A 14746-nucleotide genomic window follows, 5' to 3' on the forward strand; every position below is an offset into this window, starting at 1 on the left:
AACCTTGGAGAAGTTTAACAGTAGTCTTAAGGAAGCGTAGAGAGACAGCCCATTCTAGTACTGCACTGCCATTCTATTGAAAAACCTGCTCTTAACATCCAGCCTGAAACTCTGTGTGCTACCAGTGACTCTTGTCCCATCTTGGATTTGCCGTTACCAGGAATTTACCCCTTGTTTCAGGAATTATTAGGTTGATTAGTAGTTTGAGGCTGCTGTTCAGTAACTCCTCTTTGCCAGAATGAACAATCTCAGCTCCTTTACTCCCATGTTGCAGGTTAGGTGCTCTCAGTCCCTGATGATTTTACCAACTGTCTCCTAGATTTCTCCAGTATGTCCACATCCATCCTGAACTGCTGGGCCCCAGTCTGGATGCAATACTTTAGGTACAGCCTCACTGGGGCCAACTATGTCAGGAAAAGGTAGCTTTCTTTCATTTCTTGGCTCATGTGAACCCATTTTAGTTTTCCCAGCTTAATGAGAGCAGACACACCACTGGCTCATATTCAGCCTGGTTTCCACTGAATTTTCCATCTTTTTTTCAGCATAGCTTACGGATATTCAGCTACTTGTTCCTAACCTCTGCTAACACTCTTATACCTATAAAAATAGTATCTGTAGATCAGAAGTAAGTGTACTTATTGGCAAGTTAGTTAGCACTACTGTAAAAGTAAAAGGCATTAAGTGTTTGATGCAGTACAGGGAAGAACATCCTTTCTGTTACCGGATGGCCACTGCCACTATGCAGGAAAAAAAATATCACTGAAGGAAGTTGGCAAAACTCAAAGCGAAGCCTGGATATCAGCCACATCCGTGCTCCATGCCTGGGAATAGGAAATGAAGCACAGGCTACAATCAGTAAAAAAAAAAAAAAAAAAAAACTTTGAGAGAACTGTAGCCAGGAAATGAGAAGTGGCTGCCACACTTGCATCTGACTTCAATACCCTGGATGCTTAGTTTTGGATATTTCAGAAACATATAAGTGAACTTCTTTTAGGCAGCAGTGGCTTTGGAACTTGTAGTACTAAGGATTTATTTTGGAGGGTGCATGCTGCATGTTCTGTGGACATTTCATAGACTCATAGAATGGCATAGGTTGAAAAGGACCTCAAAAATCATCTGGTTCCAACCCCCCTGCTGTGGGAGGGTTGCCAGTCATTAGACTGGGCCGCCCAGAGCTATTTCTGGAGGACAAGAGAAAATACCTTTGTCTTATTATTTTACATAAGTTGACTGAATGTGCTTTTCCAACTTGCCTTTGGTAGTAGCTCATGGTTTGTGAGAGGCCTGTGGATTCTTGTTCCTTGATGATACTGAATTTCTCATTCCTGGAAAGGTGTGGGGAACCAAGAAACAGAATTGAGGGAGCTTTTTTTCCAGCAGAAGGGTAAATAAATCATTAAGTGTTCCACTAGAAACTATTTCTTGATCTTGACAGCTCTTAAAAGGCTTGCTTTTGACATCTGAAAGCCCTCTAAGCAGTGATCTCAGACACAGGGTTTTACTGTACCGAGTTAGCTAGTCAAGTATGTCTCATGAATTGCACTAGCATAACTTCCAGCAGATATGAGTGGTATTTAGGGAACTCATTCTTAGAGGAGTTGAAAATGTTGAGAACTAAACATCAGTTTTTCAGCCTTGCTTTCAATTATCACTAGGTTTTTTGCATAAACGTGCACCATCTTCTTCTTCTCCTCTAAGACTTACAGTAGTTATTAAAGCACATTCTTGCATTTTTTGGAAACTGTGTGGAAAAGGAAATTTTGCCTTAGGACACATCAATGGCATGTAATGGTGCTCTTGAGGCCACTGTACAAATAAACGTCAGTAAGGGTTGTTGACATCCATTATGGAGTTTTCTGCTGAAACCTTCTGTTTGTATTTTGATGAAGGTACTTGAGTTTGCAACCAGAGACACCAGCATGCTTAAGATTTGTATTATGGAGAAGAATTATGGTCTAATATGTAGATCACCTGCAGAGCACAGTATTTTAGACTTGAAGCACAGACCTTCGTCATTCACGTTAGCTCAGTTCCATGCTGGAGTGCAGGGACTGGAAACTTTAGGGTTGGGTTTCCCAAGTTCAGACCCAGGCTCTGAAGTTCACTTTCACACTGTTTGCTTTCAGTTCCCTGATGGCTGAACTCCTAAGCCCTCTGAGGCAGCAGTGTTATAGGCAGATATATGTTTATAATTATCTAAAGAGAGATGGGAGGCAAATGGATGAGGCCAGGCTCCTCTTGGTGGTGTGTAGCAATAGTATAAGGAGTAATGACCTAAAAAAAAAAAGGGCATTCCATACTAACAGAATGCAGAAGAACTTCTTTAGGTAAGGGTGACAGAGCACTGGAAAAGGTTGCCCAGAGAGGTTGTGGAGTCACCTTCTATGGAGATATTCAAGACCTGACAGGACACCTATCTGCGTGACCTGTTGTAGGGCACGTGCTTTAGAAGGGGGGTTGAACTCAATGATCTCTTGAGGTCCCTTCCAACTCCTACAATTCTGTGATTCTGTGAATCTGCAAATGCAGCCAAAGTGAATACATTAGGATTTTATTTGCTATTCGTTTTCTGAAAATTGTATGTCATACAATTTTTACTAAATGTTCTCAAATACTGTACTAAACATGTACTGTTACTGCATGTTATCAGCTTAGTTTTTTGACTTAAAGCTTTGTACATGCTAAATGCTAAGAAATTATTATTGATTTACAAAATAGATCAGCGAGTTTTTTAATGAACTTTCTGAAATGCTTATTTTTTATTGTTTCAATTATTCATGTTTGAAGTGGTTCTCAGTAGAATGCATACTGTGTGTAGTCTAACTGATTATTTACTAGATCTTTGTCTTCTGTGTTTAATTTTTTTTGACAGCTGTCAAAATGTGTAATATTTTTCTTAAAACAGAAAATGTTGATGTAATAACAAACTATTTTGGCAGACAAGAAGGTGTTTGCTACAACACTGAGCATTTTAGAGAACTTCTCTGTATAACCTTGAGAAGTTTATAATTTCAGGCAAAAGTTGCGGTGACCTTTGTGTAGATGCTTGTGCCCAAGAGGTAACAAAAGTGAAATTATTTCAGTACATGAGGCTTAGGATTTGGCAAAAGCCTTGTGCTTTTTATGCATCAGTGAGACTGGTAAGAAAATAATCATAAAAACAAAGGCTGTAGATTACAAGGAAGCCACAAAACTAAATGCGATCTAAAATAAACTTGAGGTTCAGCATAGATAATATGCTTTAAATGAAGAACATAATGTTTGGCAAAATTAAAAGGCAAGCAAGGTTTTGGAAATTGCATGTGTTGTTGATGGAAATGGGCCAGACTACCAACTACCCATTATATATACTGCTGTCAGGCTAAAGTATTGAAATGTGCCAGAATTTTGTTCTCAACTTCATTCAGCACTTTTTGCTAGTAACTGCTGTCCTGCCTCATTCCACAAGGAACAGTCAGCTGGGAACTCTTGGCCTCAGAGAGCAGGCAGAGGAACCTTTTGGCCTGCCTGGGCTGCCGTGTCCCCACATTGCTCCTCTTGAGGCCTCTGCTGCAGGCCAGAAGGTTCTAGAAGTGTGCAAGTGGAAGAGGGCTGTGCCCTGGGGGAATGTGTGGACTCAATATTGAGTTCAAGTGATGAGCTGGTAGTCTAGAAAGAAGAGGTGTAAGTAGCATGAAGTAATGTGCTTTGTTTGTGGAAGAAGGGCAGCAGCAGGAGAGAGCTGGAGGCATCCTGTCGGTGTGTGGGAGAAGCAGCATGCTTCCAGCCTCCTGCATGGGCAGCAGGCCTGCCTGATCAGTCCTATGGCTCCTCTGCTGTAACGTAAATGGTATCTTAGGGGAGGTTTCCTGAAAAAAAATAAAGCGAAGATCAACATTTTCTGTCATATATGTGGGGAACCATTGTGAATAATATTGCTTGGGGTAATTTTTCACAGACTGAGTGTACTGATGTTTGCCTTGATAAGAGCCTCTGATGCTTCTGATGAAGCCATTTTGTGTCTCTAATTTCTATCAGCTCTTTAAGGATAGCTGGTCTCTCAGCTTAAGTTTTCTCCAGGAGGTTACAGTTTGTGCTATATTAGGCCTCATATACTGGTAATCTTTTGATAACCTCATCTCAAGAATCTCACGAAAGCAGATAATCCTAAAAAGAAAAGAAATCCCTCCCTCCTGCACTTTTTTTCTTTTTATACCTTTCTAATGTTTTGTAGGAAGTAGTCTTTTTTTTTTTTTTTTGGTTGTATTTGTACCTGCATAGGAAACTAAATAAAGTGCTTAGATTACATTAGTCTCAATTAGCAAAATTAAGTGGGTTGAGTTCCATACTAACAGGTTAAAATTCAGGACTCAGGCTTCTTTAAATCACAGGGATAAAAATAAAGTCAAAGGCTTTTCGTCTTCTCTTTGTGATTGAATCTCTTATGCTATGTCACATTTTCCACTCTTTTCAGCAACTACAAGTACTAAAAATTAACTTCTTACAATGAAAATTTTTTTCCTGTGATATCTTTTACCTTCAGAAATAGAGGCGTCAAGAAAAAAAAAAGCTATAAAAGACTTTTTTTTTTTTAGTAGCTTTTATTATAGCAAGACAGTTTAACTATCATATGTAGAAATTTGATGAATATGAGATCAGAAGATAAAGTAGCATGCCTGAAGTATGCACATAATTGTTGATTATGAATGTGCTCCTAGTTCTCTGGAAATGGAAAGCAGGACATGCGTGGGGTTTTTGTGTGTGTATATGTGTTTTCAACTATTGTCCCTAGTTTTTACACCTAAAGTAGTCTTCTTTCTACCTTTGGCTTGAGATGATAGTCCTTATTTAAATAAGTGAATGGCTTAAATGAAGAGTAATAAATTACTTGCTTAACTGTAGTAACTTGTTATGGGCTTGGGGTTGCGCCCAATGCTTGAAAAATAATTGATAAAACATTTCAGAATAATTAATCTGTGCAGTATTTTTGGATAAGTAATTTACCAAAATATACTTGCATCTGTCTAATGGAATTATGTAAAAATGAACTTGGAAGAATGAGATTTTTTTTTCCTGCTACTAACCAGTTTGTTATCTAGTGCTGTGAGCTCTTGAATCATTCAGTCTGTATTTCCTACAGTTGTATTTGCAGCTCACAACTGGTCACGTCCTAAAGCAAAGTTACTTCTTTTTATAACAGTTAGAATGTGTGCTGTATATTATGAGTTTTGGGTAACTACCTTGAGTTCAGTTCAATTGGAAAGAAAGTAGTTCTTAAAGGTTACGCTTCTGAAGCACCATAAGTGAAATGTGTTTCTCTCAGATTTGTGTTCTGAAGTTGATGGCAATTTTAGTGATTGTGGAGTATTTGTAAGCATAAATAATCATTAAAAAAAAAACAACTGTTAATGATCTCTTTTCTTCTGCAGAAAATTACATCAACAATTTGAAATGTATAAGGAGCAAGTGAAGAAGATGGGTGAAGAATCACAGCAGCAGCAGGAGCAGAAGGGTGATGCCCCAACCTGTGGCATCTGCCACAAAACAAAATTTGCTGATGGCTGTGGCCATAACTGTTCATATTGCCAAACTAAATTCTGTGCACGCTGTGGAGGACGAGTATCTTTACGGTCAAATAAGGTATGGAGTTATGAAAACTTAGCAACAAAATTCACCTCAGTATCTTTTATTCCTTGCTTAAGTGTGCTAACTACTGAAACAGATTTCCCTTAAAGAGGAAATGATATCTACATAGATTGTTCTAAAAGTAATCCCTCCTATTTATTTCCATGGAAACAACAGCAGATATAAAGAGTACAAAACACAATTTGATAGTGCAAATTCTCAGCTACAAAACATTATTTTTCAGCTTGGTCGCCATCATTAACTTTGCATTGTCACCACCAATGAACAAGAGGCTGCATGCCATGCTTGTAAATATCTGCATGGCCATCCAGAATTTGGCTTGTCTTTCACATCTGTCACCACTGCTGAAATGCACCACCCACCACCTCACTGTGCTCACATCTGCTCTTTGGTCTCCATAAATATTCAGCAAGCATTGATGAATGTCGGTGGATGCCATTTTTTCTGCATGAAGCAATTCAACTCCACACTTCTACTTCACCCACACTTCCTTGTAAGATGCAGTCTGATGCCATCTGTTACATGGCAACGATATGTAACGGGATATTGGTAAGAAGGTTCAACCTCTACTGCCTTACCACCAACATCTGCCTCTGACATTGTGGAGCAACATAATAAAATAGGAGGTGTTGCTTCGTACAAAAAATTCAATGCACTAACAGTACAGATTTACAGCTGACATTATAGGTGTTTATTATGTAAGAACAGGTAAAAGAGCAAAATGAATCTTTAAGGAGTTTGGTCATGGAATGAAATATTCAGCAGGACTGAGGTAATCACGGAGAACTTCTGTTCTGAAGTTAGTTTATTCATTCTTCAGAGAGTGTTCACATCTTATAGATGTCTCTCCCGGACTCGGACAGATATTTGTAGAATATTCTTGGCTACTCAAAACTCATAGTAGTTTTTTGTGGAAACGCATATTTTGTAAATCAACACAATCATGTTATTTATTAACATAATCATTTATCAATATCATTTATTTCCACAAATCATTTTTTTCTGTGATAGATTCATTGCAATCTATAGTTACTGTCTTAACCTGTTGGAAGGGAGGCGACAGTGTTACGCATTTTTTTTGTCCTAAGAGGCTTAAATAATGGGCTGAAGCTTTGATTAACAGAGTAGGAAATAATCTATTCGTTTATGATTAAAGAAACTGAGATTATGAATAAATCTCTCAAAATGCCTTGGTATGACCAGATTTTATTAAGGTCACTTTAAAAGTCTATTGAAACTTTTACCTTGAGTAAGCTCGCATATTATTGCTTTTACAACTAAACTGTGTAACTATTAATCAGAGAGATAATAATTCCTGGACTAGTTTCATCTGATCATAAAAGCAATCAGGGCAATTTTTTGTTTCATTGTATTAGGAGTCAAAGAAAGAGAATGTTGGGAGGAATGCATCATTTCCTAATGAGATGTTTAAGACATTGCTTAGAGTTGGAAGAGACCTTTCTCAGGAAGAATGATATAAACTTGGCAGATATTTGTTTAACTTATCTTGACAAGTCTCCAGTGCAATTCTTTTATACCCTCTTAGGTCATTTGTTCCATTGCTTACAATCTAATTCTATCTTTCTGTTAGGCCACTTCCACATTCACCATTATGAGTCTGTTCTGCAGTTCCTCTCAGTTGGCATTTTTCTAATATTATGAACAACAATTTAGTGTAATAAACTTCTCTGGCTCTCATGCCTTCTGTTCTTGATCATTTATGAACATGCTGGAAAGATCATCTCTAGACAGATTCCCTGTGGGTCTTCATTTGAGATAGCTCTCAGTTAAAAAGCACTGACAATTTATTCCTGTTAATTTATTTTTGTCTTTAACCAGCTGAGTTTTCTCTTGACTTAATTTAGTCCTGTTTCATGGTAGATGAAATTCTTCAAAAGCTTGGAAGCCCAACACAGCTATATCAACAAAATCCATTTACTCATTTTCTCAGTGACTTCTAGAAGAAATTCTTGTAAATGTAACAGCCATGACTTCCTGTTACTAATGCTTTTTTTCCTATATTTTACTATAATCTATTCAAATACTTTCTAATTTTATTCTGTATTTTGGTTTACACAGATTTGTGCAGTCTGGATGTCAGCTCACGTGTCTATTAGGTGATCACACTCTCAAAGTCTTAAATAAACAGGCCTCACTCTTTCCTCTTATTCATCTTGTCAGTGTGAGACTGTATTTTTCAGTCACTTGTTACATGTTTTATGTTTGACATGTTTTACACTGAATATAGAATCTGCTTTTTTTGAAAAATAATTACTGTTCTGTTGATTTACTTTGTAGATCATTTTTCTGAAAGATCAGTTTGGGTCACTTTATGTAAAGTAAGATTCTAGAGTAAGTCTCTGTAATCGCAATGAACATGAAACCTAAATATTTAATTCAGACTTATGCTGTGGCAGCCCCGTATTGCTGATGTCTTTTATGCCTATACACATTATTTCACAAAATCAGTTTTGAATCTACCTTACTGTAGCTTACAAGAATTCATTCTTTTCCATTTTCCTTAGTGGATACTACTTCACCTTCTTGAAAGATGACTTTTAATAGCTTCCTGTGTTAGCTGTATCTGATTTTCTTTGTTCTTTTGAACATAGATGTTTTTAGACATATTTTACATGTCTTCTTTGGATGTTGTGTAAGATACTTCTTAAAGAATCTTTGTGTTTCCTGCAAGCATTTCACCCTTTTGACTGTTCCTTTTGCTAGTTTGTTCTTAGACTGAACTGTTCTTTCACCTTTGCCTTTTTTCTTTCTGATCTTTCATTGTACAAACAAACCTTTGTTCTCTTGCTTAATCTTTTAAAATCTTCCTCTATGAATACATATAGGAATGAGAATATGAAATTTGAAAAATGGTTGCGCTTTTATTTTGCTCTCTCATGTTAGTATTTTTTGTTGTAATCAACGACAGGAGGTATGTAACATTTATTTGGTTTTGTCTGAATTTATAACGTACTTGGTGGTGATGAAATGGTGATGATTTTCTGTAAATTTTCAAAACATGAAGTGCAAAGAATTTTATTCTTAATACAATTTTTGGCTCATATTAAAATGCCAAAAAATATTCTTAGTAAGAAGAGGAATGGTATTTAAAAAAAAAAATACAGATAACAAGGTGAAGATAAGAATGTGTGAATTGTCCTCCAGGACTCCAGTCTGCTTTACAGATATACCTGCATATAAAGCTGTGAAGGAAGGTGTGGTTTGCACAAAGAATCACGTTGGGGGTCTCAGAATGGTTGGGTGATTTATTCCTTTTTCATTTAGATACAGTGCCTCAAAAAAAAGCATTAAAATTAAGTCAGTGTTGTACAAAAATTGTCATAATATGGGAGTCCTTTCTAGATCAAACAGAATAATGATTATGGTGCTACTGTTGCTTCTGTGCTCCTGCTTACTACATTAGTGAGCGACCAAGGTAGGGAAGTTAAATGTCATGAAAGTAAGGGAGATTTAAATGGCACTATTTACTGTTTTGAACAATTTTACATTGATTCAAATTGTATCAGAAGTAATAAATCAAATAAAATCCATAGTGATATAGGTTCTACTGGTATACAAGATGCACTTTATTTGCAGAGAAATGCACGCTGAATGAGACAGTAAACAGTAGAATGAGGTTTATGCAGTTAAGAAATTTGAATGCTAAAATGTTGAACTTACACTGCTATCAGATAGATAAAACTGTGTTATGAGTATACATTTCAACAGCTTAAAAAGACAGTTCAGTAAACTAACATTTAATTTCTAGAGGAAGAAAACAATACTTGTCTGAAAACTTGATTTGAAATGTGGTAAATACCTCCTTTTAGGATGCTGGGCAACCTACTACCCATTACAGCTGCTGAAACATTTCTCTCTTTGTCTCTGAACATCAAGAGATTTTCAGCTGTTTGACAGGAACCAGCAAATGTGTTTGAAATACATGAAGTTTAAGTAGGAAAATTCTTCAGCTCCCTCTGGTTCTTTGAAAGATTTGCATTTTGATTACTTCTCTGAGGCTGTTTTTTTTTTTTTTTTTTTTTTTTTTCCTTCCAGAAAACCATCAAGTTATTTTCTCTTCTTTGATGAGCAAATGCATTTCTAACTGCAGGCTGTACAGTGTAGACCCTCCACATGCAGTCACGAAATGTAATTTATTTCATTCTGTTAGCAGGCAATAAAGAATTAGTATGCCAATATCAGGATTTCTAGGTCACTAGGACTTAGAATAATTGCAGTGATTTCCTGTCACGTTCAAATAAGTTGGTTTTTCAGAAAAATGACTTGATTCTGCATTTCTCTAGAACAGACATGACATGCATATTATCAGTACACTAGAAACCTCCAGCACACCTGAAATCTGATTGTGGTGTATGAGAACAACAATGTTAATGCCATAGTCAAATCTAGGGTCAGCTGCCTGGGAAAACTGCATGAGAAGGAGCCCTCAGAGGCTCCAAGGGGCACTGTTTTGCCTGGGAGCTTTACAGCTTGGGTACTCACCTCTATGCCACTGCCTGTCTGTGCCCCTTGCTGACCTGCATCTGTAAGCTTGGCTTCCTGGCTGGCCTTTGTTCTGCCTCATCATCTCCATGACCTGTCGAGTTCTATCCTACTTTTCTTACCTGAGGCTGTGGGACAGAATTTTCTTGGTGGAAGCATGACGTGGTTCATATCTTCCTTTGTGCCCTTCTTTTGGCTATGGCTAGGCTACTGGCATTGCCTGTACCTAGATAGTACAACTCAGAAAAACTGAGCTCTTTTGTTGCATACAGCACTGAGATAGAAGCTTGCACAGCAGTCATTTTGAGCTATGAGACCATCACAGCTTTGTAGGTATTGAAAGGGACCTCTGAAGATCATCCAGCCCAAGCCCCTGGTACAGTAGGTTTTCTGCAGTAGGTTCCACAGGAAAATGCTCAGGTGGGTTTTGAGTCTTTCCAGAGAACAGACTCCACAGCCTTTCTGGGCAGCCTGTTCCAGTGCTCTGTCACCTTCACAGTAGCTCTTTTCTTATGTTTGTATGGAACTTCTGTGTTCCAGTTTGTTCCTACTTTCCCTTGTCCCCTTACTGGGCACCACCAAAAAGTTCTTTACCCTATCGTCTTGACTCCTGCCCCTCAAATATTTCTAAGTGTTGATAAGATCCCCTCTCAGTCTTCTCTTCAGGCTTTACATTTCCAGGTCTCTCATCTTTTCCTCACAGGGGATGTGCTCCAGTCCCGCATCATCTTTGTAGCCTCTGCTGATTTAGTCTGGTAGTTCCCTGTCTTTCTTGAACAGAGTAGCCCAGAATTGGACACAGTACTCCAGATGTGGCCTCATCAGGGCAGAGAGGAGGGGGAATCACCTCCCTCAACCTGCTGGCCATGCTGTTTTTAAGGCACCCCAGGATACCATTGGCTTTCTTGATCAGAGGGATACACTGCTGCCTCCTGGTCCCCCTGTTGTCCAACAGGGCACTTAGATCCTTCTCCACAGAGCTCCTTTTTCAAAGATCAGCCCCTAAACCTGTACTAATGCATGCAGCTATTCCTCCCCAGAACTCTACCCTTGCCCTTGTTAAACCTCATCAGGTTCCTCCCTGCCCAACTCTTCAGCCTGGATCTTGCTGAATGGAAGCTCAGCCTTCTGGATCTTCAAGTCACTTCTCTTGCAAACTGATGCAGAACTGGCACCCAGATGCTGCATTTCTACATCGACACCACAGATTTTCTTGATTATTTTTTCAGACAAAAAAAGAAAAGTGATTCTAATAGAAACTTTGGTATTATATTTTTTTTCAAGTGATAACTACAGAAACTAGTTCTGTTATTCATTTTATTATTTTGGATTATTTTCACTTGGTAGCTGTTTTGAATTATATTAAACAGCAGATAATTTTCTAGGCATGTTTGAACTCTTCATTGTTCCAAAGCTTTCAAAAATGTAAGAGATTATTATGAAGCTGACACAATAAAGAATCAGTAACTTTAGGCAAACTGATAGCTTTGCACTTAAAGTGAAAAAATACTTTCTGGAAGTGTGGCTTTGGCCACATATACCATATACCAGGTGCACCTTCTAACAGATTCTTTTGAATGACTTATTCTGCTTTTCTCCTGAACATGGGATGGAATTCTAGTCATTTTCTCAGATTTGTGTCTGATTATTCATGCAGATAAGGCCTTTTTCAACAAAACTGTTATTAAAATGCATGTGCATTCTCTCCATAAAATGGAATACTTATCTTCAAAGTTTGACTGATTTGTTACATTTTTAGGATCTGTTCTTTGAGAACTGGACTGAATAACTTCTTAATTTTGCTATCAAAATGACTGTCTCTCATATGATCAGTCTTGCCACTAGTTACATTCTACTGGTGTGTGTTCAGTGTTTTGTATCAACATCGGGTAAGTGGCTGAGAAGCTAGAGTTAACCCTAAGTATCTAGTGAAGGATGATTTCTTGTCTTTAATTTCACAGTTGTTTATATTTCTTAGCCTGATTCTGAAAAGAAACTGCATCCCGAAAGTTTCACCACATAGGTAGATTTTTGTCTGAACCAAGTCTTGTGCATCTGTTGTGATTCATACATTATAGTGTGGATAAGAAGATTTTGAGTCTTATATGCCTTCAAACCAATTTCCAGAATTACTGCTTTGCACTAGAAAACTTATTTGAAGTGTTTGAGACTTCATTATGCAACTGTGCCTGTTCAGCCTGGAAAAGTAAAGGCTGTGAGGAGAGCTTATGGTGGCCTTTTGATATTTAAAGGGAGTTTATACATATGAGGGAAATCAACTTTTTAAGGGTAAGATAGTGAGCAGACAAGGGGAATGGTTTTAAATTAAAGGAGGGGAGATTTAGGTTAGATGTCAGGGAATTTTTTACTTCAGTGGTGAGTACTGGAGCAGGCTACTCAGAGAAGCTGTTGATGCCTGGTCCCTGCAGGCCTGGCTAGATGGGGCCCTGGGCAAACTGATTTAGTACTCAGTCTAGTGGCTGGCAACCCTGCCTGTGGCAGGGGGGTTGGAACTTGCTGATCTTTGAGATTCCTTCCAACCCAAGCCATTCTGTGATTCTGTACTGCAAATTTTTGAGAAATATATATCCTATAATGAGCTTTTAGGAAAAATGAATTGTTGTGTACTCCTTGCCTACGTTCTTAGGATGTGCTTAGCATTTATTTGATCTCTTCTGTCATTCAATTTGAGTTTTGGAAATTCTGGAACGCAAATTAAGATTTGGCAAAATGAGACTATGTTGAAATAGAACAGTGTTACCAGATCAATATATATGAGCCAGTAGTTTCTAACATTAGAATCTACTGGCCTGAGAGTAATAACTAGAAAAACTGTCTTAAAGCTCTTAAACTCTCTCCTCTTATACATATATAAATATATTATGTATATTATTTTATATATGTATTATATTTTTATATATATTATATTTTATATTATATATAATATTTATATGTAAAATATGTATGTGTTGGTGTTACTGTGACAGTTTGTTTCTGTCTATTAAATTTGTTATTTCTAATACTTTTCTATTACTGGATTATTTGTTGTCTTATTAATGTAATTTTCTTCTTGTATGATTTTACTTTTTTATAGTTCTACCTCTCTGAAGTGTTTTAAAAATCCTTGTATTTTAGGCAAAAACTGAGTGGAAAAAGTAGATTAGAACATAATTCACAGTATGAAGAGCGGGAGATCATCTGTGCATTTGCAGGAGACTGTTAGAATATTTAACAGTTAAAATTCTTCTGTATATAATTATCATTTTCAATTTGGATTGAGTGGAAGATCATATTAGAACAGCATAAAAATAGTCAGGACACTGGATAAATTACACTAGTCATTATTTTTGGAATAGAGATAAAATAGGAAAAGAAAGTCATATTGATGACAGAGCGGAATGTTTAAATATATACAAGTGCATTTTATGTAGGTAAAAGCTATTGAAAAAGGCTAATATAGCTAGACTTTTTTTTAATGAGGATGAGCTATCACTGAATATTTGAGATGATCTCCAAATCATCTGGAGGTCATCTCATCCAACTTCTTGCTCAAAGAATGTTGAATTGCAGGAGTTTTCTGAGGTCCTTATCCAACTGAGCCTTGAATCCTCAGGGATAGAGATTCAGCAACCTTTTGTCCCATGCTTCAGTGTGTGTCTGAGGGGAACGGTACATGTAGTACCACTCGTCATCCAGTGACCAAATTATGGGTACTGCACAGTGAAGATTATCAGGAACACTTCAGAATAGCACTGTGTGTAACCAATTTCTCGAGATAGCACAGTTCTTCTTTATAGTCCATTTTAAAACTTCAGGAATATTGATGCAGTGGATATTATGAAAAACTGAAGGCAGAGAGCAGGATTTTTAAGTTATTATGATATGAAGGACTGTGCTAGCAACAGACAGTTCTGCTTTAAGGCACAATCAGTCTAAGTAGGTAGAACGGTAAGTTAAGCTATATGGTAAATAACCAAACACAAATAATAAAGACAATTTTCATCTTAAAGTTTATTTTCCTAATGGCCTTGTCTCTTTTTTTAACTTTGTATAATTTTAACCTCTCCTATTTGCTATTTACATTTCTCATTCATTGATTTTTTTTTTTAAATGTTTCTATTTTTAGTTTAAATGTCACTGTTTCTGTTTCTCATTTTTGTGTTAAAACTGCTACCTTTACTTTTTTCTTCAGTTTCATGTATTTTAAATCTTTGTCATTATTTTCTGTTTCGTCTACTGTACCTTTTAGGAATTTATATGATTTTGCCAAGTTCTTTTGTTTAAAATTGAATCCTTAAACTGGAGACATGGACAAGTCTGATTCTTTTGCTCTTCTGTGCTGTTACTTAGTCCTTCCTGCAGAGGAGAGACATTTGCCAAGAAAGGAACTAAATTATACAGACACTGTTTCAAAAATTTCTTAGCCTATGTGCTGAGAACACCTAGTTATGGATTATGCTCCACTTGCATAGTAGAAGTATTTCTCCAGAAATGAAGATGAGATATTGAGACACTGGGTATTTCCATTCAAAACGTCTCCTGCCACTCATTGCAGAGCTTAGCTGAGAACACCACTAAAAACTGTAGCATCTTTGAAAATGCTCTAAATTTAAAGCCA

General features: G+C 37.1%; 1 protein-coding gene across 17 annotated transcripts in view; it reads left to right on the top strand.

Annotated features, from left to right (window-relative positions):
* The window catches only part of RIMS2 (regulating synaptic membrane exocytosis 2), a 434744-nt gene that overhangs the window by 73625 nt on the left and 346373 nt on the right, over positions 1-14746 (top strand). For all 17 annotated transcript variants that reach the window (XM_085221552.1, XM_085221546.1, XM_085221549.1 and 14 more), the window contains one exon: positions 5409-5619. In XM_085221552.1, coding sequence (XP_085077678.1) covers positions 5409-5619 — 211 coding nt within the window. The remainder of the gene's footprint in view (positions 1-5408; positions 5620-14746) is intronic.

The sequence above is a fragment of the Meleagris gallopavo genome, chromosome 3 (assembly GCF_905368555.1).
Source record: "Meleagris gallopavo chromosome 3, MGAL_WU_HG_1.1, whole genome shotgun sequence".
Classification (NCBI taxonomy): domain Eukaryota; kingdom Metazoa; phylum Chordata; class Aves; order Galliformes; family Phasianidae; genus Meleagris; species Meleagris gallopavo.